This window comes from Lagenorhynchus albirostris, chromosome 1 (assembly GCF_949774975.1).
Source record: "Lagenorhynchus albirostris chromosome 1, mLagAlb1.1, whole genome shotgun sequence".
In the NCBI taxonomy this organism is placed as follows: domain Eukaryota; kingdom Metazoa; phylum Chordata; class Mammalia; order Artiodactyla; family Delphinidae; genus Lagenorhynchus; species Lagenorhynchus albirostris.
In genome coordinates, this window is record NC_083095.1 from 42,866,207 (window position 1) to 42,890,041 (window position 23,835).

Genomic DNA, 23,835 nt, shown 5'->3' on the forward strand with positions numbered 1-23,835 from the left:
AGGGTGTGTGTACGCCTGGCATGCTTGGCCTGAGTTCAGACTGTTTCTTCCAGTACTCATTTTTCCACTCAGTATCAGTTCTGTTTCCACATGCATTCTAATTTATTTTTAAGCATAAAATGTGGGTATTTTTATTTCAACTTTACAGATCAAGAAATTCTTTAAGTGACAGGATAGGGGCTTTCTGAATCTTTAAATCCACTCCTCAAAGTAAAAAAAAATAAAGATTAACAGTGTCTGATGACCGACAATCATCTCACTAAATACAAAATTGGGCAGTGGCATCAATTGCCTACAAAGTTGGTAGGTACTTTTTACACAACAGCCCAGCAGGATATGATCTTTAGGTTATAGATGAGTGAAGAAATGGAGTTTTGAATTAATCTGATTCCAGAGCAAGGAATTTTACAACAGGCATAAAGCAGCATCCTAATGCTGAATAAATATGTGCTCAGCTACCCCCACCAATTTTGTCAAGCAGATATTAACCAAACTTCAGTCGTTACAAGACAAAGATTTAATGAAAGTTTGTCAGTGGGTATGTATTAATCCAAAGGGCTAAATAGTTAAATAGAAGTAAACGAAGTAAATGTTACATGTTATCATCATCTGATTCATCTTCTTCCTTCAAAGATTCCTGTTAAAGAGAAAAGTGTTTAAAATCAATTTTTAGCATTGCTATAACAGCCTGAATCTAATTAAGCACTTGTCATTAAAATTCTTTGTAAGTGAAAATGAACACTGGTTTAGAATAAGACATTCAGGTAAAGAAACGGGTAACTAAAGTACATCTTGCTGTAACAATCAATGACTATACTCTTGATAGGATACACACAGTATGAAAGCATTAAATGTCCTGAAAAAACTTTGCCATTTTCACAAGCACAAAAAAAATTTTTTTTGGAACCAGGGCAACTTTATCCCCATTGAGGATAACCTAGAAAGTTTTCATCCTTCAGTTCAGCTCAACTCTTAAGGGTTATTTAATAAAATTCAACGTATCTCCATATCTTCAGCTAGAATCGTTTTCATGCTGTGGCTTACCTTGGCATATTTCTCTGCCTCTTCCCTTATATCTTTTGGAACAATTTCATGTCTTCCGTTAGTTACTGTAAATTAAGCCATATATTTAAATGAATTAAAAACAAGGACTGTAATTGTGATTTGCAAATACCATATAATCTAGCCAATCTACAAGTGTAATACCAGATTCTCTGAACTCATCTTTGTGTGTTTTCCCTACATATTAAATCTGCCCAAATTTAGCTCTTATAATAAAGAATACATTATGCTAAGATTTATCCTGATGCTATTAAGTCCTGAGCATTCATTCACAGCATGGTTAGATTTTAAAAGCTGTCCTTGAAGCCCTACAGTTGCCATGCTAGAAAGAAAAATGGTGATTTCCCAGTAATTCTTTTTGAAAATATGCAATGGGGCTTCCCTGGTGGCGCAGTGGTTGAGAGTCCACCTGCCGATGCAGGGGACACGGGTTTGTGCCCAGGTCCGGGAGGATCCCGCATGCCGCAGAGCGGCTGGGCCCGTGAGCCATAGCTGCTGAGGCTGCGCGTTCGGAGCCTGTGCCCCACAACGGGAGAGGCCACAACAGTGAGAGGCCCGCGTACCACAAAAAAAAAAAAAAAATGCAATGAATGTTTCAAAAAAAGTAAATAAACTAGTCACAGCTTTAGTCAATTATTAAGCAGAGCTTTTCCTTCAAAAATAGAGTACCTCCTAAATTTGTTCTGGCTCTGTTTGTATTAGAAGGGCACCCAGTGGTCAGAACACATTGTGGCCAATATTGCAGTTGAATGTGTGCCTATTTCATGACCCAGCAATTCCACTCTTAACATATATTTCTAAAATGCTACTACATATGTGTACCACAATAGATGTACAAGATGTCCACAGCTGCATTGTTCATTTTACAGTAAACAAACACTGGAAAGTGCCTAACGGTGTAACAGCAGAAGAGGAGATGAATAAAGTGTTATTTTCAGACAACAGAACACTGTACAGCAAGCCAAATGAACAAAAATACTACTGTATGTAACAAAACTGATTTACACAAATATAATTTTGTGAAAAGAAATGAGGAACAAAAGAATCCATAATGTCTAATTCCATTTATATAAAATTCAACAACAGGCCAAGAACTATGGTGTTAGGATTCAGGATAGTGGTTACCTCTGGGGAGAAGCCTAAGGGGTGATCTGGGGGGCTGGTCTACTTGTTGACCAAAGCAGTATTTACATGAATGTATCCATGTTGTGACAGTTATCAATTCATTTGTTATTTGTGTACTCTTATATGTGTATACACCATTACTAATTTTTTGTTGTTTTTAAGAAAAAATAAGGCACCCAGTAGTACATTAGGTTTGGTACAGATGACTCTGAGAGCAAATAAATGTAGAAAAATAACTTACTTTCACCAACCCAGCTGAGCTCTAGTTCAAAAGCTTTATCCTTAACTTCATCATGTACTATGTAAATTCTAGAACAGAAAGAAGACGTTAACATTCATTTGGTCATCTACATACATAGTTCATGCACCCAGCTCAGCAAATTAGAACAGCCATTCCTAATGTAAGTATCTATAAAATGATACACACATTATATACAGTCTATTATGAAAATTACACTAGGACTGATTAAAAAATTAAACACTCACTACAAAGGATTCAATATACCTTACACCTTTACAACCCAAGTTGTTTATTTTTATATTCTTTTTTTTTTTTTTGTGCTGTATGCAGGCCTCTCACTGTTGTGGCCTCTCCCGTTGTGGAGCACAGGCTCCGGACGCACAGGCTCAGCGGCCATGGCTCACGGGCCCAGCTGCTCCGCGGCATGTGGGGTATTCCCGGATCGGGGCTCGAACCCATGTCCCCTGCATCAGCAGGCGGACTCTCAACCACTGAGCCACCAGGGAAGCCCTTGATACATTCTTTTAGAGACATACCTGAAAGATACCTCCTAAGGAACATATATTCAAATGGGAAAAGGCCATCATTCCCTGTGTGCCTTTTCAGTATATTTTTTTCCATTCATTAACTGATTTTTTTAAAAAACAAACTAATTCATTAGTTTACAATTAGTGGTCTCTTCGTTCTGCACCTTCTTGGCAGGAATATTTTTAAACCCCTTAAGGTATGTCCCTTAACCTGGCCTTCAAACAGTACATGACAAATTGCTGCCAGCAAGAAGGCACTGTCACACAACATATTAAAGTAGAAGTAAAAACAAAGTATCAGCAAAACTTTCTTATTTTATACTTTCCACCATCTTATACAACAAAGTAACAAAAGTAATTTGGAGAGTATTCCTAAAGCCTTGCTTTAAGAAAGCACCTTAAAATTGCTAGAACTAAGTAAAAGAAGCATAGTGCTCCATTTTATTAAATGATAAAGGGATGGCTTTCCTACACGGAACAAAGTAGAGTCTAGTGTTATATTTAAACATAAAAGGTGCAGGAAGAACTGATTTCCAGAAGACTTCTCAGTGAAGGAAATTGAGTTATCATGTTAAACTGCTGTGCAATTCAATAAGGATTACTTTTTAACTAGTTCTATTATATGTTAGTTGCCAGTGTCCCCTAGGTTGTTATTAACTGACAGTCATAGAATGGAATGGATTCTGCTTCTTCACAACTGGAAAGGGGGGAAGGGTCTCATGGTAAAGGGGGGTGGGAAGTGAGGGTAGCAGGAGTGGTGGACGATTAGTACAAAACTATAAAACACTTGTGATTTTAATACTTTGCTACAACCATCAGTATAGAGATTAAGGGTACCATTCAAATAGTATATTTATTATTATATAATAGAGCCCTCCAAGACTTTTCCCTTGCATGTGTTATTAGATGTAAAACCTGAGACACGTGCACAAAATGCTGACTAGACCATGTTCATGTAGTTCTAATGTGGAATAGTTAGAAGTCTCTGTGAATTCTCTGGAATATTACATTTACTACTTTTAACTCTGAAAAGCTGGCTGCAACACCAGCATTTTATTAGATTTTTTGAAATACCAAATGCCTGCCTTCTTTGATGTAAAAAAAATCATGGGCTTCGAGGCATGTTCACTGAGCTTTTACTGGCTTTGTTGTTGCTTACTATTACTGTAATATGAACTACTTCGGGCTTTCTTCAGCTATTGCTAGATGTTTTGAAACACTGCTCTTCTCATCTTGTTACAACTTTAGCTGTAGACCTTAAAGTTGTAAGCTAAGGTTAATATTATCGGGACTTCTGAGATTTAAGAAGTCGGGAGCTATCATATGAAGTCCCTAGAGGTTCACTATATCCTCCTATTCTTGAATTCTGTCACCTGAACAGGAGTATATTTTGTCAAAAGCTATTTTTCCCCATCCTATTCATTGTCACTTGGATATTCTCCTTAATGAGCCTTCTGAGAATGTTGGATTCACCTTCTAAAACTTATGCAACAAGTTATTTCCAAACAAAACGGCCTCAGGGTTAATGTATAAGGTAAGGTCAAGTGAAATATTTTTGTCAATGCTAAGGAAAATTTCAACTTACATTTTTGCAACTTCTTTAACAACATCACAGCAGGTCATTTCTTTCATCTACAGAAAATAAAATATATATTCATTATGTTATGATTCAAAGAAGAACGCTTTCCACTTGTGTAACTTTCCAGGTTCTTTCCACAACTTTTATCAGTAACCCCATGCTCTTGAGATAGATTCTCAGATATAAAACCAAAGAAAATAACCTGAAATACAAAAAGACCAAAACCAAAGTTTTTTATTTACAGTGTAATGTTTTTTAATGATTATGCCAAAACATATTCTGGACAACCCTTGGGCACCACTAATTTTGTGAAAAATATTAAAGTTTATAAAAATCTAGATTCCTTTATGAATTTATTCACAGGCAGACCCTGACATTTAAAACATTAGCAAAGAAATGTTTTTTCGTTTCTTCTTTATAGCCAATTCAGGATAATAAAATGTAAACAAACCACGAATACCTTCTATATTCTAGAGGGGGATGAAGGAGTGAAATAAATTGTCCCTCATGAAACTGTTTGAGACAAAAATGCAAAATGTCAGGGAAAGCTTTGAAGAACCAAGATCTGAGTGGGGTCTTAGCTGGATCTGATTTGATTTTGAGGAAGATAAATGAACAGCACAAAGCAAAAGTGAACATTTGGAAATCAGGGTAGAAAAACAGCCCTTAAATGCCCAGCAGAAAAGTCTGCTGTACTGTAGGTACTGGAAGTAACCAATGCAAAAATTTTTTTAGGTATATGTGTTTCTGAACACAACTGACAAACAAAGAAAAAAAGAGCAAACTAGTGTTCATATTCTGGATATGTGGAGGAGGATGGAAAATGGCAAAAAATAATGAATATAGTCATACAGCAGTCCAGACTTGAGGTGTATATCTAGGCTTATTATTTACTTTTGGTATTTTTTTATATTTAGAAATCTTGATGACCCAGCTTATACAAATAGGTAAAATATTGGAAAATAACAACTGTTCACTCAATCTAGATGGAGATATTTTGTTGTACAGTATCTTTTCTGATGATTAATTTTTTTCATGTTGAAACTGGGAGTGAAGAAAAGGAAAATACCAATATTCATACTTTTGCCCTTACATGTTAAGTTCTATATTTAGTATATTAATTGTAACATACAAAGACAAACTTAAACTTGAAAAGATACATCTAAAATGTCAAAAATATTTTTATATATGTTGGTAAAGTTTATTTCATAAAGTTATATTCTTGGTAAAACAGAACACAAGCAGAAAAGCAGACCAGAGTAATGCAGGGGTTGGCAAACTCTTTTTGTAAAGAGCCAAGTAGTAAATATTTAATTAGACTTATTGGGATATGGTGTTTGGTCCCCGTCACCAACTAAACTCCACTGTTGTACTAGGGCAAAAGCCAGAGACTGAATATGGCTGGGTTTCAATAAAACTTTAAAAAGCATTGCAACTAGAGATTATCATACGAAGTGAAGTCAGAGAAAGACAACCATATGACATCACTTATATGTGCAATCTAAAATATGACACAAATGAACTTATCTATGTAACAAAAACAGACTCAGGCACAGAGAACAGAGCTGTGGTTGCCAAGGGGGAGGGGACTGGGGGAGAGATGGAGTGGGAGGTTGGGGTTGGCAGATGTAACTATTATATACAGAATGGATAAACAAGGTTCTGCTGTACAGCACAAGGAACTATATTCAATATCCTATGATAAACCATAATAGAAAAGAATATAAAAAAAGAATGTATGTATTTGTATAACTGAATCACTTTGCTGTACAGCAGAAATCAGCACAACATTGTAAATCAACTATACTTCACTTTAAAAAAAAAAAAATGCAGGCCAGTTTGCTAACCTCTGATTTAGAGCATATGTTTTCATCATTAAGTGTACGTGTTCCTCAATAGAAGTAATCGTTCTCAATTCTTAAGTACGATTTGTTAGTATTCCCATTCCTTGCTAGGATTTAACCACAGAGGACAAAAGAACAATTGTACTAAACAATCTATTTTCTAATTTCCACATAATACTACGGAGAGATCAAAGCAAAAGAGAAGATAGTAGAAGACAGGAACTTAGCACAAACCAGGGAGTATATGATGGAAAAGAACACTGGTCTAAGAGTTATTAGGTCTGTGAATTGTTCATAAGCAATATTCTATGACTCTAGCCAGTGTGTTTAACCCAGGGCTGGACTTGGACTAAGTGATCTCTAAAGTCCTTTTGTCAATTTTATCAATACTAAAATACCAAACATAAATTAGGCTTTTATACGTCTAGAACTTGCCATTAAATTCCAAGCACTAAAAAAATGTTTTCTAGGACCTAGCCTTAAATAAGCTGAATAAGTTAATTAGTTGAGCAAGGCTCCAGTACAGCATTAATATTTAAATGTATATAAAATTTTTTCTGACTGTAATTTACCAAAATGTTGATGAATCATACACCTGTCTTTAGGGAAGTTTCTGATAAGGAATGAAGAGTTGGTGGGTACTGTTTCAATATAAAGTTGATCAATTTATGGCTAAAAGGAAAGCCAGCAAATTTTTAAGAAACCTTTTTCACACTAATAGATAGATGATGGGTTCCCATGCCCTATTTAGCTAGGAACAAAAAGGAAAGAGAAGCAAAGGAGCACAGACTCTTAATGTGTAAGACTTCCACAGACAAAAGCTGTTCTCCAGATGGAAGAAATGATACAATAAAAGAGCAAAGTTCTCAGCCTAAGGGTCACAGGGCTCCATGAATGGGCTTCAAGGATTTTGTGACATTATATGAAGATTTGTTCGTATTTTTTTTGGATTAAGCAGCCACCAAAATCATAAAGGGATCCATGACCCAACTCTACAGATAATATGCTACCAGCTTTCCTACTCAGCCACCTAGCTAGCAGCTTCAGAAAGCTCTACTCAAAACGGCAAACCACACTTGGAGTAAAAGGTTTAGTTTGTGGTGATAAAATTTCACCACATGAGGATAATGCTATAGCAAAATTTCAAGCAGTAAATATGTATGTATTACCTGAAGCTTTTCGATTTCTGTCTTTGCAGCTTGTCTGGCTTTGCCAATGGCACAGCCCCAATAACCCTATTTAAAAAGAACATACACGAAAAATACATATGTATTATTAAATTAATATACTATCATAAGTCATTAATGACTACTGTTTATTTAAAGGTTAATGAAACGTTGTTAAATGACATTCAAAAGCACATCTGGAGAAATATAGTCAAAAGACATTTTAATGACCACCAAGGGACTCAAAAAAATTAAAATAACTTAAATCTAGAGTAATCTGTATTATTTTCAAGAAGTATATCCAAAGAAAAACAAATTATTTCATTATGTATATACACTTCATGAACTAGAAGCATTTCTGAGGACAGGAATAGAAAAAATTTTAGCATTCTGACAATGGAAGTTATTTTAGAGAAAGAAATAATTCCTAAGAGTTAAATAAGCCTTTTTTTAATATATACATATGAATTATGTGTGTGTGAATATATACTTTTTTTTTTTTTTGCCACACCAGCACAACTTGTGGGATTTTAGTTTCCCAACCAGGGATTGAACCTGGGGCCTCAGCAGTGAGAGCACGGAGTCCTAACCACTGGACAGCCAGGGAATCCCCTAATTTATACTGTAAAGGTTTTTTTACTTGTGTAACCAGTGTATAATGACAAAACATAAAGAACATTTTTTTAATGAGTATTAAAAAAACCATAAAAATCTCAGAAGACACTTAAGAAAAGGTAATTAGAGAAACGTCCAAGAAATCCCACTTGAAATCCTTTTTAAAAAGGGAATTGGGGAACTCCCTGGTGGTGCAGTGGTTAGGACACAGGCTTTCACTGCCATGGACCTGGGTTAGATCCTTGGGTGGGAAACTAAGATCCCACAAGCCGTGTGGCACAGCCAAAAAAACACAACAAAAACAAAACTTTAAAAGGGATGGCATTGGGCTTCCCTGGTGGCGCAGTGGTTGAAGAGTCCGCCTGCCGATGCAGGGGACACGGGTTCGTGCCCCGGTCCGGGAAGATCCCACATGCCGCAGAGCGGCTGGGCCCGTGAGTCATGGCCGCTGGGCCTGCACGTCCGGAGCCTGTGCTCCGCAGCGGGAGAGGCCACAACAGTGAGAGGCCCGCGTACCGCAAAAAAAAAAAAAAGGACGGCATTACATTCACTTTTACATTCATTTTTAAGATACTGCTAATATTTGTAGTAATAAAGGAAATAGCACATATTCAAGATTTTATCTTCACTATGCAGTTTCTATAATAGCATATTTAAAGCCACAAATCTGGGACTTCCCTGATGGTCCAGTGGTTAAGACTCCACACTCCCAATGCAGGGGGCGATCCCTGCTGGGCGAACTAAGATCCTGCATGTGGCATGGCTCGGCCAGAAAACCAAAAAAAAAAAGCCACAGATCTTCCTCTGCCTCACATCCATAGGTTATTGTCATTAATGTTAAAACAAGAAAAAAATGTTACCTTCCTTGAAAGAATATTAAAGAAACCTCATATAATCCAAATACATGATTTAAGTGCTAATGAGAGACCATTAAACTAGAAATAGAATTTCAGATGATTCAAAACTACTCACATATGAAACACCCGATGGATCAATCATGTAGAGTTGTGCACCATCATTCACACTGTAAGACCCTAACATGAAACTACATAAAAGTAAATTAGTAATTTTAAACCATGATTCTTAATACCAGAAAAGTATTAAAAAGTACAGTGATAGGGCTTCTCTGGTGGCACAGTGGTTAAGAATCCGCCTGCCAATGCAGGGGACCCAGGTTCGAGCCCTGGTCCAGGAAGATCCCACATGCTGCGGAGCAACTAAGCAACTAAGCCCATGTGCCACAACTACTGAGCCTGCGCTCTAGAGCCCGCAAGCTACAACTACTTAAGCCCAAGCGCCTAGAGCCCGTGCTCTGCAACAAGAGAAGCCATCACAATAAGAAGCCCGCGAACCGCAACGCAGAGCAGCCCCCACTCGCCGCAACTACAGAATGCCCGTGCGCAGCAACAAAGACCCAATGCAGCCAAAAATAAATAAATTTATAATAAATAAAATTTAAAAAATAAAAAGTACTGTGATAAAAATGCAATTGTACTTTCTAAGACAAACATTTACTAATACCCATATAACTCACAGTAAACACTTTGATAATGTAGTTTGGATAAAAACTAGTACATACTTGAAAACTTTTCACAATTCATGTGCCTTTGTTTAGTATTAAACTTTCTGATGAAACTTGCCTGAGAGGACAGCAGTGGAGAGAAAGGAGTACTGATAGATGGACAAGTAATAAGGGGGCCCAACAGCTAAAGGAATAAACATGAAAAAGCCAAGGGGACAAAATTCCTGATGTGAATACGCTGAAACTACCTAAAACTCTTGTTCCACCCTTCATTCTTTTCTGGCTATTCCCCGGTATTCCTCCATTTATTTTCCTGCAATAAAAATTGCAGGAAAATTGGTTCAATGCATTTTTTTTATGCTCAACAAATTAAAATTAGGGTATTAAAAATCATATGAATTACTGATATTTTGAAATTACAAGTAGAAAAGAAACCAGCCTTATCATTTCATGTGCAGAATACTGTAACAGCTACATCCCATTTAAGAACATCTGACCTATTGCTTGAAGTATATCAGATGGAAACTAATGAGAAAACTGAAGTGTCAGTATAATTGGCTACTAAATAGTAACAACATGGAATATATTTAAAATCAGTTCGCCATTTCCTGAAAATGTTTGGGTTTAGTTCCAGATACTTTTTTCCCCCAGTTTTATTGGGAAATAATTGACATACGTTGTTATATAAATGTAAGGTGCACAGCATGATGGTCTGATTTACATACACTGTGAAATGATAAGCACAATAGGTTAACATGCATCATCTCATATAGATACAATTAAAAGAAAAAAAACTTCCTCCTTTTGTGACGAACTCTAAGGGATCTACTATATTAAAAATTTTCCTTTGTATCACACATCAGTGTTAACTATAGTCATCGTGTTGTACATTATATCCCTAGTACTTTAAAAGTTTATATACCTTTTGGGACTTACCTTGTGGGGCAGTGGTTGGGAATCTGCCTGCCAGTGCAGGGGACATGGGTTTGAGCGCTGGTCCTGGAAGATCCCACATGCCACGGAGCAGCAACTAAGCCCGTGCACCACAACTACTGAGCCTGCGCTCTAGAGCCTGCGAGCCACAACTACTGAGCCCATGCGCTGCAACTACTGAAGCCCACATGCCTAGAGCCCGTGCTCCACGACAAAGACAAGCCACCGCAATGACAAGCCCGTGTACTGCAACGAAGAGTAGCCCCCTCTCGCTGCAACTAGAGAAAGCCCGTGCACAGCAACGAAGACCCAACGCAGCCAAAAATAATTTTAAAAAAAGTTTATATACCTTTTGACCACCTTCCTCCAGAGAATTTATTATAATTAGATTAAAATATTACTATGAATTCTGTGTTTTATCCTGTCCAAATCTGCATAGTCTTTCATTTTTCAGTTTTTATTTTTAAGTACATCATTTTATTTAATCACTGCCCTAATACTTCTTGATGATACTTCATTTTTTAAGGGTATAAAAGGCTAATTAGATTCTGAGAAAACAAATACCTACAGTACAGATATCACTGAATATCTCAGTAAATTTCATACCTGCAGCCAAAAGGTCTAACAGCACTGTAGAGTGTATAGGCATGTACATACATGGCCACTCTGTCTGCAAGATGCTGTGGGGAAAAACAGAAGAGCTTATTAATACTCTTCTCTTTCTGTTCCAAAGGCTCTTCAACATGTTATCAGCTTACTTTTAGTGGAATGTTATATCCAAAGTTAGATCTAAAGTTGGAAGCCTCTTCTCTCGCAATGTCTGCTAAAGAACGAGCATCTGCCAACAAACCCGCTACGGCCTGAAAGAAAAAAAAAGTACCAATTCAGTAGATAACATTCCTATCACAAATCAAGGAAAGTATGTAATTATTACAGGCTTATTTGATATTTTTAACAAGTATCACTATTAGAATAAATCTGTTTGGCTTAAAGGTCTTTCTTTACAAGGCATTCTGGCATTTTGATGCCTGAGTACGGGATTACAATTTGGAAATTTCCCAAGTGTGACTACATTGTTTTGTCCATTGATCACATTCAGAAAAACCTCCATGTCTCCCCATTCTCCACTTCATTATAAAGAACAAAACAACAACAAAGAAGAATATAACCATTTGTTTTGGTTAGAACTGATCCTTTATTTAAAGCCATTCTGTGTTCAAAAAGCTATTAAAAGTTTTCACCTAAAAGGCACAACCTCAAATACCTTTTTCAGCTTAACTAATAAATTGTAATGACAAACCAAAACATGACAAACCACAAATCTGGTGGCTTAGAATTGAAATTACTAAACCACGTGCTGAGACATCCCAGGGCACTATAGTGAACTCAGAGTTGTGGGGCATTTTAAGTTTGGGGGAAACATATGTTGAAGTACTTAACGGTTTCAACATTAGATCATTCAACATTCTTTTTACTGCCATCCACTCGTTGAAAAGCTGGGTTGCCATGATATAAAATAAGTACTGTGCAAAAAACAATGCAGAACAGGAAACGGGGTGGAGGTGGGGGGCGGCATCTAATCCAATTCCAAAGTTTAAGAAGTTGTGCAGTACACATTAATTAACTGTGACTGTTTAAAAATATTTTTCTTTTGCTGTATGTGGTGAGTTTGTTTTTGTTTTGTTTTTACAGCTACTAAGTTTTTAGGACACAACCACTTAGTTGTTTAGACCTACATATATAATAAACAGAACCACTGGGTATTTCTTTTGGTCTAGGGAAGCCATGAAAACAGAAAAAACTACTGAAACACTTATGGGTACTGGGAACCAGTGGCACAGAAGATTTGCAGAATTTAAAACTAAGTACTATCAAAATTTTTAATAGCCTTTTTTTCTACTGCTACCTAGTAGTAGTAATAATGATGAAAATCCTTAACATATTATTGATCATTCATTACATGCTAATAAGCATTTTACGTAATTATACATGAAGGTAGGTAGGTACTATTACCACCATAGTTTTGCAGGTTAGAAAACTGCTGTTTAGAATAACTTCCACAAGGATACCCAGGTAGTAATTTTCACCATTTAAACAATCTTCCATTGCTTTGGATAAAACCCACTGTGAAGTCTAAAAATTTATCAAATCACTTGGAGACAGAACATTAATCCTTCATTTTCTCCAACCCTGTTCAATGTCTAATGTTTTGCCAATTTCCAGCTATAAGGAATGCTATCAGTTTCCTGGCTTTAAATAACAAATGGGACAAATGTGAAAATTCTAGGATGATAAAATTCTTTCCATCACTAAAGTGCTTATAAGCATATATGATTTTTTTCCAAAATATACCTATCTAAAGTTTTTTTAAGTGAAAGAAAGCGGGATTCCTTACCTCATACCAGCTAGGTTACAATCTGGCAAGTTTCAAGAAAACATACCAGTTTCACTGGCAATAATAAATTTGTTCAGGAGAGAAAACAAGTTCAAAAAAAAGAAAAATCTGAAGCAAAAAAAAAAAAAAATTTTATCTGTAGCTTTATAGTTTACTGGCTATATTTTGCTAGTCCTTTTTGTGTTTGTAACACATCTCATTTAGAAATAACAAAGCTACTCGTATTTCAGCAGAATGAGTGGATCCTATAGGATCTCACCCTGCAGAATGGTCTCTAGAGTAACACACAGACCATGCAGACCCAAGTATGAATCCCAGCATATTTCTTTACCACCTGTGCGTCTTTTTCTCATCTGTAAAAATGGGATTAATATTACTTGTACTGGGTTGTCAGGATTAAATGAGATAATTTATGTAAAGAACTAGCATAGTACCTAGCACACAGTGTTCTCTTTTCTTCCTTGACTTTTCAGTAAGCAAAGCTAAAAATCATTTCTTTTCTTTTTTTTTGGATTGTTGCTCTTACTGAAGAAAGTCTGACATCTATATAGGATGACTTCAGTATATACGAGTAATGTATCTATGTCTTGGCCTGCAACTGTGCAAAGCAGTCACTCAAGATACCAGCTGCATGAAATAAATACAGTGATGCTTATGAAGCTACTAGAAAGCATGTGTTCACTTTTCCCTTCATCGGACATCCTTTCCTGATGCTCCACCTTACTATAAAGGTCTTCTCTTTCTGATAACATCTTCAGTGTAACAGTGATCCCCAGAAAGGATACAAAAAGCCAAAGATTCATTGCCTCTCAAGCATGTACCTTCATTGATCTATACTGCCAAGATTTCTTTTTAACCCATACTTCTCACCCCCTCCCCCCCCCCTTTTCTTAAGGCAACTTGGTTTTTCATATCTATCTCCAATCAGGTTATACAATAAGAATGCTACCTTCCTTTTCGACAGTGAGCTGTTCACAAACCAGTAACTTTCTGATTACTTCTATAGCTGCTCTCTGCTGTTTCTGCCTCAATGCTAAAGTATTAAATGGGTTCTTAACAATCACATTTTCACATATTCCAGTTAGTTATTTCACAAGAAACTGGACAAGGCAAAAAGGAACATTTTTAAATGTAACCTTACCATTCCGACATGCCGATCAACATTAAAAAGTCGTTTGTTAGAACCTTCTTCATAAAGTTTAGAAAGGACTAATTTTTCTACCCCAAAGACAACGCCATCTTTACATCTGATTCCAATAGCTGTACTGAAACAAGTAGAAGAAAATCAATTTTTTTAACTGAAAATAAAAGAAACTTTGTAAACCCAAGTTTAAAAAACAAAAACCACAAAAACAGGCAAATTTGTTTCTTAAAGCATATCAAGTCTTTAAAATAAATACATCTGAAAACTAGAAAGGACAGTCTAAAATGTGATGAATTAGATCCATATAAATAATCATGTGACCAAAAAAATCTCATATCATGACATGGAAAGATATTAATACATAAGTGAAAAAAGATGCCAACAAAATATGTACCAAATGGCACAGTGTCTAGCATATATTAGCCATCTTACAACAAATGCCGACTAAAGTCATGTGCAATTAAAACTGGTATGTAAGGGCTTCCCTGGGGGAGCAGTGGCTAAGAATCTGCCTGCCAATGGAGGGGACATGGGTTCGAGTCCTGGGCAGGGAAGATCCTGCATGCCGCGGAGCAACTAAGCCCGTGTGCCACAACTACTGAGCCCGTGTGCCACAACTACTGAAGCCCATGCGCCTAGAGCCCGTGCTCCACAACAAATAGAAGCCACGGCAATGAGAAGCCCGCGCACCGCAACAAAGAGTAGCCCCCGCTGACCACACTAGAGAAAGCCGGCATGCAGCAACGAAAACCCAACGCAGCCAAAAAATTTATTATTTTAAAAAAATGGTACATAATATGCATACAAAAGACAGGCTACATACAAACTAAAAAGTTACCAGTGACTATTCTCGGTGGAAAGATTATAATTCTTTTTCTTTCTTTTGCTTTTTCTGCAATAATCATGTGTTGCTTACTATTTAAGTGTAAAAGAATAAACATTTTGTACAACTGTTTAAAACAAAGTAGATCAAAAAATAATCTGAAGTAAAATGTGGAGAAATTACACATTGCCATTTCAAGATGAAAATACATGAATTACTTTAATCTTCTAATTCTTTTAACAAAGAGAAACAACCAGAAAAATGAGCTGAGCCACAGGCACAAATATGTAAAGAATTGCAGACACTCCTTCCCCCACACTTCAGGTATCTTTTCAAGTTTAAACTCCTTGGCCCAGCTTTCAGCACTACCCAAGAATCTGCAAAGCCCATCTAGCGAATTCAGTTTCCTGTTATAGAGGTCTTGTGCTCTACCAAATTCAACCTCACTGTCACCCCTCAAACACCTTAATGTTCATTTTTGCTTTTCTGTCTTTATTGCGGTTATCCTGGGTACTAGAATACACTTCCTCCTCACCACTGCCCATTTAAATAAATTTCCACAAACTTTTGCAAAGTCACTTGAATAGCCTCAGGTAGCCATTCCCAATTATCCCAACTCATCATCTTCCTCACCTTTCAGAACCTAAAACATTCTTTTTTCTAAACTAAAAGTTCTAAAAGTGTGGTTTGTGAGGTCAAAATTATTTTCATAAAAATACAAAGACAGGGGCTTCCCTGGTGGCGCAGTGGTTGAGAGTCCGCCTGCCGATGCAGGGGACACGGGTTCGTGCCCTGGTCCGGGTGGATCCCACGTGCCTTGGAGCGGCTGGGCCCGTGGGCCCTGGCTGCTGAGCCTGCGCGTCCGGAGCCTGTGCTCCGCAGCAGGAGAGGCCACAACGGTGAGAGGCCCTCGTACCGCAAAAAAAAAAAAAAAAAAAAAAAAGTGTGATGTTTCTGATAGTTTATAATGAAATATGTCTAATTTGGAAGCTCTGTTATAACTCAGTGAACCAATATTTTCCAAATGACCAACTCACAATGTTGACGGGTAAAACATGCAAAGTGTAAGACAGCCCAACAGATTTTAATGTAAAAGTAGAAAAAGTTCATTGTTATGTTTTCTGACTCCACACTGCAACTAATCTTTAAGAAACTAACATTTGTCCAGTTTTGGTACAGTATCATAAAACAACATGAAGCCTGATTTGTTTCACAAGCTCCAACAAAAGTAACAACATACTGAAGCAGAAGGAGATATGAGACTCTCTTTAATTAAGATTCAATTAATTATTGAGATTTACAAAAATGTAAAACAATGCCACTCTTCTCACAACATTTTTTTCTATGTTTTGGAAAAGTAATTTGCATTAAAAATGTTATTAATGGGCTTCCCTGGTGGCGCAGTGGTTGAGAATCTGCCTGCTAATGCAGGGGACACAGGTTCGAGCCCTGGTCTGGGAGGATCCCACATGCCGCGGAGCAACTAGGCCCGTGAGCCACAACTACTGAGCCTGCGCATCTGGAGCCTGTGCTCCGCAACAAGAGAGGCCGCGATAGTGAGAGGCCCACGCACCGTGATGAAGAGTGGCCCCCGCTTGGCACAACTAAGTCCTTGGCACAACTAAGTCCTTGCACAGAAACGAAGACCCAACACAGCAAAAATAAATAAATTAATAAACTCCTACCCCCAACATCTGCAAAAAAAAATGTTATTAATGTTACTCAAATATTTTAATAAATGTTAATTTAAATTATTTGTTAACATGCAGTTGTGTTTATTACTGTTACTTAAATGAATTTATAAGTATTTTTAATTTTTCAGTTTCAATTTCTAATATGGTAAATATTGATGAACCAATAACCTGCATAAATAAATGCTCTTCAGGGTGATGTTAAATATTGATAGAACCTACAACCTACATAATTAAATGTTCTTCAAGGTCCTCAGTGATTTTTTTTTCCAGGTATAAAGGGGTCCTAAGGCCAAAATTTTGTGTACATTTTTGTTCCAAACAATCTAGCCTTTCAGTTATGTTGCTCAATCTTCCTTTCATATCCTGTCTCCTCAATGAGGCTAAAGGGAACGATTATAATTTTACCCCGTTTTTCCTTTTGCATATTACCTGCTAGAAGGATACTTTTATAAAATAGTTTTGATCATGATATATATATATATATTTTTTTTTTTTTTAATAAAATGTTTTTAAGTATTCACTTATATGTCAATTATTTGTTTTGGTAGTTCCTATGCTTAACGTAACAGGTACTCAAAAGTATTTGCCTTCTAAATTCCCGAGATTGAATTTCTATCTCCAGGACTTCCCTTGGCAGTCCAGTGGTTAAGACTCCACGCTTCCATTGTAGGGGGCATGGGTTTGATCCCTGGCTGGAGAACTAAAATCTGACATGCTGTACAGGCACAGCCAAAAAATAATAATATAAATAAAAAATTTAAAAAAAAGAATTTATCTCTTTTTAATGCAGAATATAATCATATCAAATTATTTGGTTAAATGTTTTCTAACTATCAGTTTATATGCCAGACTCGTGAGAAAATTCATATGTAATTTTTCTATTTTCTACTTTCTGTGCCCACAAAACAAACATTTTCAAATTTCATTCTTATGGTAAGGTATATGAAGTAGTTAGGTTAGATGTCCACATCCCAATTTTACAGACAGAAAAGTAACATTCAGAGGACTGAATAGTGGAAACCTATATAATATTACCATTAGGCAGCAGCTAGGAGAAAAATTCACATCTTCTGATCCTCATCCAGTATTCCATCATACCAAGTTACACAGATCCCTTTAAAAGAGGAACTTTCCTAGTAATTTTTCTTTATGCAGAAAAAAATACATTAATTTTTAATGTTTCCATTTTAAAAAATTATATTTCTTCAAGTTTGCTTAAATGTAACTGTTTTAAACCATATTTAGAAATACTTTATAGAAAACAAATTGCTAAGATACCCAGACCCTCACAGGCTAGTCTCAATTTTCTGGGTTACAGATGACTTCAAAATGCATCTCCAGTTTTTCTCTTAGTCAAGACATCTCCCACCAGTTTTTTACACCAATGAAAATGCAAGAATGCAAAGGAGGAAGAGAAAAACAATGACTTCCTCAAGTCTTTCTCCAGCTCCTTGGCCTATGAGCCTATCTTCTTTAACCAACAGGAAAAAAAATGTGTCAACTTATTTTTTTCTTTTTTTTTTTTAGGTCTTTAATCCATTTTGAGTTTATTTTTGTGTCTGGTGTGAAAAAAATGTTTTAATTTCACTCTTTTACATGTAGCTGTCCAGTTTCCCCAGTACACTTATTTGCTTTCATTTTTTTTTAATTTTTAAATTTTTTTATTGTCAACTTTTTTCTTGAATTTGACTCTCTTCTGAACTCTTTCAGGCCTTGTACACAACGACAAATACAGTGCAGCCTAAAATTCTTAACAGCCTTACTTCTATTATATTATCAGATACTGACAGTTTGTAAGTAACAATATCTATAATAATACATTTAAACACAGAATCTACTAGCTTCATTAACAAATCCTGTAAGAAGACTTAAAAAATATTTTTGCTCAAAAACTTTATAATACTATTTCATAAACCATTAGAAATCCACATATCTTCTTTCTACCACCCAGAAAATGGAACAAAAAATGAACATTTATTTATTCAGTAACTACTGAGGGCTATGTGCTAGCCCATGCAAAGACCAGTTACAGTCTCTACCCTCATGAAACTTCCATAATCAAATATCGAAGATACTAGTAGAAAGTGAAAAAACTACATCTACACGTGGACTTCTCTAAAATTCTGGAAAAATTTCCCTACTACACAGGTTTTCATTATAATGAAAACACCAAGCTCAAACATCAACACCATTTGTTTAGTAGGCCTAAAAAAAAATTTTTGAGATCTGAATGAGATGTCATGAACAAAATTTTTTTCATCCCGAAGCTGCTTTAGATTCAAAAATACAATTATTTTTATATATATATATATATATATATATATAAAAAACTGAATCACTGAGCTGTACACTTGAAACTAACACAACATTGTAAATTAACTATACCTCAATAAAAAAAAAATTAAAGGGGCTTCCTTGGTGGCTCAGTGGTTAAGAATCTGCCTGCCAATGCAGGGGACACGGGTTCGAGCCCTGGCACAGGAAGATCCCACATGCCGCAGAGCAACTAAGCAACTCAGCCCATGCACCACAACTACTGAGCCTGTGCTCCGCAACAAGAGAAGCCACCGCAATGAGAAGCCCAGGCACCGCAATGAAGAGTTGCTCCCGCTCGCCACAACTAGAGAAAGCCTGTGCGCAGCAACAAAGACCCAACACAGCCATAAATAAATAAACAAACAAACTCTATTAAAAAAAATTAAAAATGAAACCAGTTTGTGCAGACTATGTTCAATTAGAAATGATTTTTTTTTTAAATGATCATATATGAGACACAGATGTAGAGAACAAACGTATGGACACCAAGGGGGGAAAGCGGCGGGGGGTGGTGTTGGTGGTGGGATGAATTGGGAGATTGGGATTGACATGTATACACTGATGTATATAAAATGGATGACTAATAAGAAACTGCTGTATAAAAAAAAAAAATTAAAAAAAAAGATCATATAACTGATTGCAAAAATTCTTCAATATAAGACTCAGAGAATTTGTCAATAAGCCAGTAATTCAACTAAGATGTTACAGTGGTGGCAAGGAATCATTTTAGTGAATTACTCTAAACAAAAAAAGACAGAGTGAAGGAAGTAAGTCCAACGGGAAAATATCTTAGTGATCCTACACATTTTGGAGTATGGCAGCAGAAGAGAAAAATAAAAAACATCCCTGCTGAGATGATCATGTGACCAGCTGCACAGGACATTTAAAACACAAGGAAATAAAAGATCAGACGATAAAGTCACAATCCTAATGTCCAAGGAAAACAATGATATGTATCAGGAATTTGAAAAAGGAATAAAGGTCTAGCAAAGATGTTGATGAATTTGGTTTTATACACTTCATTTGAGACTTGGCAGAATGTCTAAGTGGATAATTCTGGAGTCAACTGAAAATATAGGCACATGGAAAGATCTGGCCTAAAGAGAGATCTGGAAATGACTAATAAATTGAGATTATTTTAGGGCATATATTATTCTGTGCCAAAGTAACATAACAAACCCTAATTACCAAAAATATAGAAAAGAAGACATTTAATACCTGATTAAAACATGGTAATTTCAAGTAAAACAATGTTTCTTACCTACTATTTTCCACAGCCTTCATAGCATACTCAACTTGAAAAACTCTTCCATCAGGAGAGAATGTAGAGGCTGACAGGTCATACTAGGAGGAAAAGGCAATAATAAGCTTATAATGATGTATCTTTGGCAGTAATAACCTTACACTTTTTTCCCCCCTAAATGGCTTACACATCAGAAATGTGTGTTAAATCTCAACACAGATTTTGCTTTAAAGAGAAAGGGGAAGCATGTCAGAGCAGCAACAGAAGCTAAGACAAAGTTATACACTTTAGACTTCTGCTAGAAAAGCAATGGATACAAGTCCTGCATCAAGTCAGAACTTTTCCCACACAGGACATGGCTCATTTCTGAAAAAACTGCTACAGTAAAAACAGCATTGGAGCATTTTAATTCATAGCTGTGGCACTAAGAAACTGAGGGACCTTGGACACATCATTTAGCATTCAGACATTTAATAAGCATCTATTATATGTTAGTCACTATAAGGAAATACAAAGACTACTCATTCTAGAAGTCCTTCATCTTCAAAAATCAGACCATGAACAAATCTAGGAGCTGAAGATACAGCAGTAAATCAGAAAAGGTACTATGATGAAAATAAGACAGGGTGAAGTGATAGTCTCAGGGACTACCACAGACTACCTGATCAAGTAAGGCATTGTTGGGGCAATTATATTTAGTTATTTAGGCTAAGCTAGAATTAATAACAAGTAATTAGTCATTTAGGATATGGAGGAGGAGCGTCCTGGTATTTGGCATAAAAGACCTTAGGGTAGAAATAAGCTGAGCACAATAAGAAAAAGAAATAAGGCCACTGTATCTTGAGCACCATAAGTGGTAAACAGAAGAGTAAACTATATCAGAGGCATATAAGGGCCAAACTATGTTAAGTCTTTTAGGCTGGAGTAGGAAGTTTACATTTCTATTCTAAATCCAACAGAAAGTCATTGGAGTTTGAGGGGGAAAGGGGGAGAGGTTATGTCTAATTTTTTTAAAACTTTGTTCATCTGGAAAATTAATTAGAGAGGGAACAAGAGTGGAAGCAGAGGTTAAGTATTCCAAAGGTAGTGTCTTAGACTATAGAAAAAGAGATGGAAGGTGTTATCGTTGGAGGGTACAATCAGAAAAACCTTGCTAATGGATTGGCCCTAGGAGTAGAGTAAAAAAGAAATTAAAAGTGCATCATAGATTATTTTTCATTTGCGCAACTAGAACTCGCCCATTCACTGAAATGAAAATTGTAGGAGATGCAAAATGGCAAGGGAAAAAGAAAACCCAGAGATCTACTTTGGACATGCCATTTGAAATGGCTATTAATCAAGTGGAGAGAAATGTCAAGAAGACAGGTCTTCATATCCAGAGTTCTTGGGACAAGTAAAGACAGGAGATAAGTCTTCAACAGTGGTGCTTCCTGGTCTCAGTTTGTTGATTTGTTAAATGAAGATCCTTAACTCTACCACTGTAATACCGAAATATCTCACCTGGTTATACTATCAAATATTTTTAAAGGGTTTGTAGAACCCTTTAGAACACTATTAATCTAGGGTAATATTAATGTAGTTGCAAAGTCAATTTGCTACAACAGGCATTACTGAGCATCAACTAATCCAAAAACTATATGACAATCTTAGCATCTCATAACCGAATGGATTAAACCATTCCAAGTATAAGTTGCGTATTATCAAACTCGGAAAACCAGTATTTGGGCCTAATGGTGAGTATAAAAGTCTTGTGCACAGTAGGAGTATAAAATGAACTGAGAAACCCATCATTCAATGCCTCTAGTGAAAACCACCAATAAATATTTCTAAACAAAAACTGTATTTTCTACATGGAGAAATACATAAAAGGAGTAAGCAGAAGATTGCATATATGCAGTTCGTTTGACAAAGGAAAGTAGTAGGCCGAAAAAGTTAACAAATCCAACTCCAAAATCCTGAACTGTCTCTTCAAAGTCAGAAGCGGTTAAGTCTGTAGCTAACCATTTAAACGCTTAACGGTACTGACACCTCATAGTGCTGTTAAGTAATTTGTACAGGAAAAGCTGAGACACAGGAAAAATGGAAAGAATTCTTCCGATTCCGCTTTTTAGACTATTTTTCTTATCAGTTCTGAGAAGGCTCCAGGGACTCATACAGAGCAGTCCATCACTACACTCGAAGGAAAGACAGAGAATCCCCGTGAGGCAGCAGCACCCCAGGTACTGCAAAGGGGTTCCTTGGAAAGCGGCGTCTCTGCCCTTGGACTCTCAAGCCGCCTTGCCTCAGTGGTTCTCAAGAGGCTAACTGTCGCCCAAACCCTTCACTCACACACAATTTCAGGCCCCACGAGTTTTCACTTTCGGTTTCCCTAAGCGACTAAAGAAAGTGACTCAGCAACCCAAAGCGGCTCCAAATCTAACTGCTGCGCGGCAAGCCCGCCACACCTGAGCTGAGAAGCTTCAAGCCACGGTCACTGCAGACGCGGGCCTAGCAATCAGCGTCGGAAAGACCCCCGGTCCACCGCGCAACTGGAAGCGGCCCACCTGCCTCCAGGAAGTACCAGCGCACCCCGGGCCGGCGCACCCCTCGCGGTCCGTCCGCGTTCCCTTCCCACGCTAATCCTTATGTAGACTATCACGCCGAGAGACAACGAACTCACCCCGGTGCCGATTGAGCTCATCGCGCTAAAACCCACGGGGACGCCTAGGTCTTCAGGATCTAAAGCGATCCCCCTACGCTGCAGCACGCAGACGAGTAACAGGCTCTCTCATTGGCTGTTCCTTCCACCAATAGCCTTCTCTGTGGCTCGTTCCTGGGGCCTTAGCCCAGGAACAGAGGATTGTGGGAAAAGGAAGGGGATGTGCGTGGGGTGCAACGCGCATGTGCAGAAGCAATAGAAGTGGGGTTACGTAGGATTCTGCTTACTTCTGACAGTCAGGTTTCGGTCTTGAGGGTCGTTGAGAAACTTTAAGTTTTCGAGTGGCTTGAGGAGCTGCGCCATTCCTTTTCCTAGGAATCATTATTTATCTTTTATCCCTCTCTTTCTCTGCCTAATTCTTTCTTAGAGCAAAGCAGAGAGATGTTCTTATACTCTTACAAAGACCAGAGAAAACGGTAGGGGAGAGGGTTTCCCTCCACCCTTGGCGGCCTTGTTCTAAACCAGTATATTGATGGCATCCCCTTCATCCACCTATTCTAACAAAAAAGAAGGAACGTGCGGTCTAAGGGTATCACCTTTAAGCTCAGGTCGGAATTTTACAGAAGCATTAGGACTCTTTGAGTGTGACTCTATTTAGTAGAATTAAGGATAAGACTGATTAACTATTATTTGTTGAGCTCTTTATGTCCCAAGTACTCAGTTAAATACTGCTGGCTGATAAAACGGTGAAGAAGGCATTTATATTCAGTGGCAAGAAATAGGCAACAAAGAGTAAATAGGCAAATAGTTGCATCTTGTGGTTAAAAAAAAAAAAGAGACAATGGAAGTTTGAACTTTAGACCTATTATTGATACTTAAGGAATGACTTTCTGAATGGGTGATATTTAAACTGAAGCTTGGGGTTGTTATCGAAATATAAACTTGGCTTGTTATGGGAACTGTCAGAT

The 23,835-nt window shown here is 37.1% G+C and overlaps 1 protein-coding gene and 1 long non-coding RNA gene across 2 annotated transcripts in view; one reads left to right on the forward strand and one right to left on the reverse strand.

Annotated features, from left to right (window-relative positions):
• LOC132515692 (uncharacterized) overlaps positions 1 to 16,738 on the forward strand; it is a 32,729-nt gene extending 15,991 nt beyond the window's left edge. The window contains exon 4 of the long non-coding RNA XR_009539171.1: positions 16,408 to 16,738. This is a non-coding gene — a long non-coding RNA (uncharacterized LOC132515692). The remainder of the gene's footprint in view (positions 1 to 16,407) is intronic.
• PSMA3 (proteasome 20S subunit alpha 3) lies at positions 503 to 23,042 on the reverse strand. The gene is made up of 11 exons (XM_060142041.1): positions 22,889 to 23,042; positions 20,248 to 20,330; positions 14,151 to 14,274; positions 11,373 to 11,474; positions 11,221 to 11,294; positions 9,132 to 9,204; positions 7,548 to 7,613; positions 4,541 to 4,587; positions 2,429 to 2,496; positions 1,045 to 1,109; positions 503 to 637 (listed from the first exon to the last, which is right to left on the reverse strand). The coding sequence occupies exons 1-11, from the start codon at positions 22,907 to 22,909 to the stop codon at positions 593 to 595; spliced, it is 768 nt and encodes a 255-aa protein (XP_059998024.1). The 5' UTR covers positions 22,910 to 23,042; the 3' UTR covers positions 503 to 592.
• Between the last annotated feature and the right edge of the window lie 793 nt (positions 23,043 to 23,835).

Excerpts from the sequence above, each read along its gene's own strand:
- PSMA3 (XM_060142041.1), bottom strand. The coding sequence starts at position 22,909 with ATGAGCTCAATCGGCACCGGG. Across the intron at positions 4,588-7,547 it reads CAGAAATCGAAAAGCTTCAG|ATGAAAGAAATGACCTGCTG; the intron begins GTAATACATACA and ends TATTTTCTGTAG. Across the intron at positions 638-1,044 it reads AGGCAGAGAAATATGCCAAG|GAATCTTTGAAGGAAGAAGA; the intron begins GTAAGCCACAGC and ends TCTCTTTAACAG.